The sequence below is a fragment of the Notothenia rossii genome (genome assembly GCF_949606895.1).
Source record: "Notothenia rossii genome assembly, chromosome: 12".
In the NCBI taxonomy this organism is placed as follows: domain Eukaryota; kingdom Metazoa; phylum Chordata; class Actinopteri; order Perciformes; family Nototheniidae; genus Notothenia; species Notothenia rossii.
In genome coordinates, this window is record NC_136911.1 from 24,182,255 (window position 1) to 24,187,254 (window position 5,000).

The 5,000-nt window shown below is 46.1% G+C and overlaps 1 protein-coding gene across 4 annotated transcripts in view; it reads left to right on the forward strand.

Annotated features, from left to right (window-relative positions):
• fars2 (phenylalanyl-tRNA synthetase 2, mitochondrial) overlaps nucleotides 1-5,000 on the forward strand; it is a gene marked incomplete at its 3' end in the record, with an annotated part of 66,460 nt that overhangs the window by 7,143 nt on the left and 54,317 nt on the right. For all 4 annotated transcript variants that reach the window (XM_079662115.1, XM_079662117.1, XM_079662118.1 and 1 more), the window contains exons 3-7: nucleotides 1-39; nucleotides 2,717-2,803; nucleotides 2,895-2,954; nucleotides 3,034-3,202; nucleotides 4,878-5,000. The exon at nucleotides 1-39 is cut by the window's left edge and continues 251 nt beyond it; the exon at nucleotides 4,878-5,000 is cut by the window's right edge and continues 40 nt beyond it. In XM_079662115.1, coding sequence (XP_079518241.1) covers nucleotides 1-39; nucleotides 2,717-2,803; nucleotides 2,895-2,954; nucleotides 3,034-3,202; nucleotides 4,878-5,000 — 478 coding nt within the window. The remainder of the gene's footprint in view (nucleotides 40-2,716; nucleotides 2,804-2,894; nucleotides 2,955-3,033; nucleotides 3,203-4,877) is intronic.

The following is a 5,000-nucleotide window of genomic DNA, read 5'->3' on the forward strand; positions in this document are numbered from 1 at the left end:
GTGGCTGATCAAGGAGCGAATCAAATCACACTTCTACAGGTACGGTCCAATCAAATCACACTTCTACAGGTACGGTCCAATCAAATCACACTTCTACAGGTACGGTCCAATCAAATCACACTTCTACAGGTACGGTCCAATCAAATCACACTTCTACAGGTATTGCACCCATAATTATACCCATATTACTCATTTCCACCTGGGGGGTATACTACGAAGCAGGATGTTCTCTTAGCGGCTAACTTCAGGGAAACTCCGGGTTTCCGGTCCTACGAAGCTGGTTCTCTTTTTAGCGGGCTAGATCTCCATGGTAACTGATGCTGAGCGGCTAACCTGCCCCGGAGCAGGTTAGGTTGCAGGCTAAGAGCTCAACTCAGTGAAAGCACTGCCTGCTGACCAATCAGAGCTCAGTGTGCGGAGCTTAAAGCGATCAAGTCATATTACAGGAGAAAGGAAATACAGAAAAGCTGCCGTTGCAGAAAGACGGCCGGCAGAAATCACCGACTGTGTGAACGTGAACATTAATAGAATATCACCTCCCATCTTCAGAGCAATCTGACTATTAGAACATTAGCGTTAAGAAAGCTTACTTAAATATCTGCCACAACATAAGTAACCGGATCAGAGTAACATGAAGTACAGTCCGCGGCATATCACATCATAATGTATCATCTCCTTATCTGAGTCAGCTGAGCCGTATCTGGCCGTGCAACACTCACAGTGTCACATACTGGATGCAGAAGGATTATTTGAAGCAACACATTAAGTTGAGGAAACACTCGAGTCAAATGTAATGAAAGTCAGATGGTGTCTTAGACGGGGCAGTGATATCATAAACCTGTTCATGTACGCATTCAAACACTTGTTCTGTTACCAGCTGGATTCACCTTGCAGGTGCAGCTATGTGGCTTTGATCCTGGATCAAGTGTTTCAGTCATGGATGTTTAAAGTTTAACTTCTTCATATGTCTAATATTAAAGTTGACTTTTCATTCAGGAAGTATGACGCTGCGCTGTCAGTACGCTTCTCCATGTTTGTGATTGGTCGAATGCTCCAGATACCACCCCTTCATGTGAACGCACCTAACTAGATAGCCTACTATAGGACACGGCTGGCCTGAGCGATCCACTTGATAACCAGCGTCGTAGGACCGCTAAGTGAGAGCGCGTATGTTTTGGATTAGGCCAACCGGCTAACTCAAACATATCCAGGTTAGGTTGAACCAGCTTCGTAGCACAGGCCTCTGGACACAGCCTGTCACATGACTGCATCCTCCAGGATCCTGAAACCATTAAAGGGTTAATTACATCAATAAGTATCACTAATTGAAACGGCTATAATTGATATCAATTCATTAATTGAATATGTAGAAATGTCAACTGTTGATATTTAAAGGCCCAGTGAAGTGCATGTTTTTGCACCAAAATGAAATGGCAGTTTCATTCCTTACATATCATTGTGCCTGTTCATGGCTAAAATAATTTTTAATAATTCGTAATTAATGAATTAATGAATTATTAATTTTGCCGTCTGAGCCTAACGGAAGTTGCAGACGATAGTGGCTGTGACGTCACAAGATGGACCCAGTTGTGATTGTAAACATGGCGGAGACTCTGGAAAGTGATACTAGTGTGAGAGAAATGATTGATTTGGACAGCTTTTCGGATAGATGAGGAAAGTGATCAATCTGGTGCACTTTGAGGGCAACATTAAGAGATTTATGGATACAGCTCTCAACACTCATATGAAACATATATTTCAATAATCAAAAAACATTGGAAGGATTTCTTAACCTATTTTATACAACTAATATTACATAGATGGAAATATTTGTTTACATAGATGACCAAACCCACTGAGATAACTTAGGCTACAGTTTACCTCCCTGAGCTGACGTTATCTCTCTCAGTCCCACAGGAGAGCACTCTCCCTCTCCTTATTGTTGAAACAGCTAATCTCCGTTAGCTCCGAGCTAGCACCAGATGCTAACAACAACCCTGTAACTCTCTCAGTCTCTCTTTCTCTCTCTCTCGAATCGACCAGTGGCCTTTATTTATCATGATCAATCAAAGAATCTACGAAACAATGACACCAGCCAGGCTCACCTTCATCTTTTGGGAACAGAAACATCGCCACTTCGGCAGACTTGACATTACTGCAGCCAGCGGCAATGCATCGTTTCCTCTGTGTTTTTCATCCCTCTTTCTTCACTGTCGCCTCCATTGTCAGGTTTTCTCGATTGGAAATCACTTCCAGTCGACTCCGACACACTTTCCAGGAAAATACTCGCTCAAAAACGTTGAGAAATTCGACTTTGAAAAAGAGAAAAAACGAACAGTGGTGAATGTAAACAGTGCGGCGGCGTCCATCTTGTGACGTCACGCAGTAGATCGCAAGCCACGCCCACGAAGGCGAAGGTCGACTGCAGATTTCCCCGGAAAATTCAAAACTCGTCAAATTTGTTGCTATTCCAACATTTTTTGATATGGGTTCCAATGGACAATTTGGGTCATTACTATACGTATTAGCATAACAGATCATGCACAGGTGCACACTTCACAGGGTCTTTAAGAGAATGGAGAAACTGCAGCCAGTAGAGTGTTTTCAGGTGTTGTTTCTGTCCCTCTGGGTTGTTGTTGTTGTTGTTGTTGTTGTTGTTGTTGTTGTTGTTGTTGTTCATAATTTAATAAAATCTTCTTCTTCTCCTCTTCCTCAGTGCGTACATGGGTCGGGGGGGAAACCCTCTGTTTTCAGTTCATGATAATCTGAGCCCCGTTGTGAGCGTGGAGCAGAACTTCGACAGGTAGATTCAATCAGGACAGCTTTTTATTATATATCTATTTATAGGTATTTAAATTTCATGGAGTTAATATTGCCTCTGATTTGATTGACAGCTTGCTGATCCCGCCCACCCACCCGAGCAGAAAAAAAGGGGACAACTACTATCTGAACAGGTGAGTCCAAACACCCACAATGCACCTGTCTGGAGGCTGAATGTGACATGAATTGGTGAATGAACTCCTCGTCTTCCAGGAGCAGGATGCTGCGCGCTCACACCTCCGCCCACCAGAGGGAGCTGGTGCTCTCCGGTCTCGACGCCTTCCTGTTGGCCGGAGACGTTTACAGACGAGACGAAATCGACTCCTCGCATTATCCCGTCTTCCACCAGATGGAGGGCGTCCGCCTCTACTCCAATCACGAGGTACCTGAACACACCTGAGACAAAAACACACCTGTGAAATGCTGCCAATGCTAAATGCGACGCTCCTCTACCTCAGGTGTGCCCAAACTACGGCCCGGGGGCCAAACTACGGCCCGGGGGCCAAACTACGGCCCGGGGGCCCTTTGAATCGGCCTCAGAGTCTTTTCGATCAATCAATGTTTATTCATATAGCCCAATATCACAAATGTTACATGTGTCTCAGTGGACTTCACAGTCTGTAAAGAATATCAATAAGACACCCACTGTCCTCAGACCCTCTGTCCTCAGACCCTCTGTCCTCAGACCCTCTGTCCTTAGATCCTCTGTCCTCAGAGCCTCTGTCCTCAGACCCTCTGTCCTCAGACCCTCTGTCCTTAGATCCTCTGTCCTCAGACCCTCTGTCCTCAGACCCTCTGTCCTCAGACCCTCTGTCCTTAGATCCTCTGTCCTCAGACCCTCTGTCCTCAGACCCTCTGTCCTTAGACCCTCTGTCCTTAGACCCTGTGTCCTTAGACCCTCTGTCCTCAGACCCTCTGTCCTTAGATCCTCTGTCCTCAGACCCTCTGTCCTCAGACCCTGTGTCCTTAGACCCTCTGTCCTCAGACCCTCTGTCCTTAGATCCTCTGTCCTCAGACCCTCTGTCCTCAGACCCTCTGTCCTTAGACCCTCTGTCCTTAGACCCTCTGTCCTCAGACCCTCTGTCCTCAGACCCTCTGTCCCTCTGTCCTCTGACCCTCTGTCCTCAGACCCTCTGTCCTTAGATCCTCTGTCCTCAGACCCTCTGTCCTTAGACCCTCTGTCCTTAGACCCTCTGTCCTCAGACCCTCTGTCCTCAGACCCTCTGTCCTCGGACCCTCAGTCCTCAGACCCTCTGTCCTCTGACCCTCAGTCCTCAGACCCTCTGTCCTCGGACCCTCAGTCCTCAGACCCTCTGTCCTTAGACCCTCTGTCCTCAGACCCTCACATCGCACAAGGAAACACTTCCAGAGAAACCCACAGTTTAAAGGGAACATGGAGAATCCTCAGGGAGAGCAACAGAGGAGGGGTCAATAGGTGCCGTGTGTGAATCCAAGAGATAATACATTTACAGCGTCGGTAGATGCGTGCGTCTGTAATGAGAAGATGAATCCCTCTGTCCACAATCCAGTGGGAGGCATCAGGGAAGCAGCATGATGAGAGTCAGGCAGGACCGCAGAGACAGGTTCAGCCACGACTCGAGGTTCAGGACTCGAAGTCCACGACTCGAAGTCCACGACTCGAGGTTCAGGACTCGAAGTCCACGACTCGAAGTCCACGACTCGAAGTCCACGACTCGAGGTTCAGGACTCGAAGTCCACGACTCGAGGTTCAGGACTCGAAGTCCACGACTCGAAGTCCACGACTCGAAGTCCTGCTGCCCCAAAAATGTTGAGTAAAATATCCAAAAAGTTATTCTTACAATATTTGAAAAACTTCATAAAAAATAACAAGTTAAAAATCTTAAATGTATTCGAAAAAAATAGTTCAATAAGAAAATAAACAGTTTGGAAAAATCTGTGAAACAAATCCTAAAGAAATCCTCAAAAGATTAAATATCTGAAAATGATCTATAAAGTATGTAAAATAACTTTTTTCACTTTTGTTGATTGTCGTTTTTTTCACTTTTTTGTTGTGTGTGTGTGTGTGTGTGTGTCAGCTGTTCTCAGCAGTGGAGGGGGGGGAGGACCTCCCTCTTTTTGAGGGGGGGGGCAGAAGGACTCCTCAGAAACAGGAAGTTCATTCTCTGGAGGCGACGAAGCTTCTGGAACTGCAGCTGAAA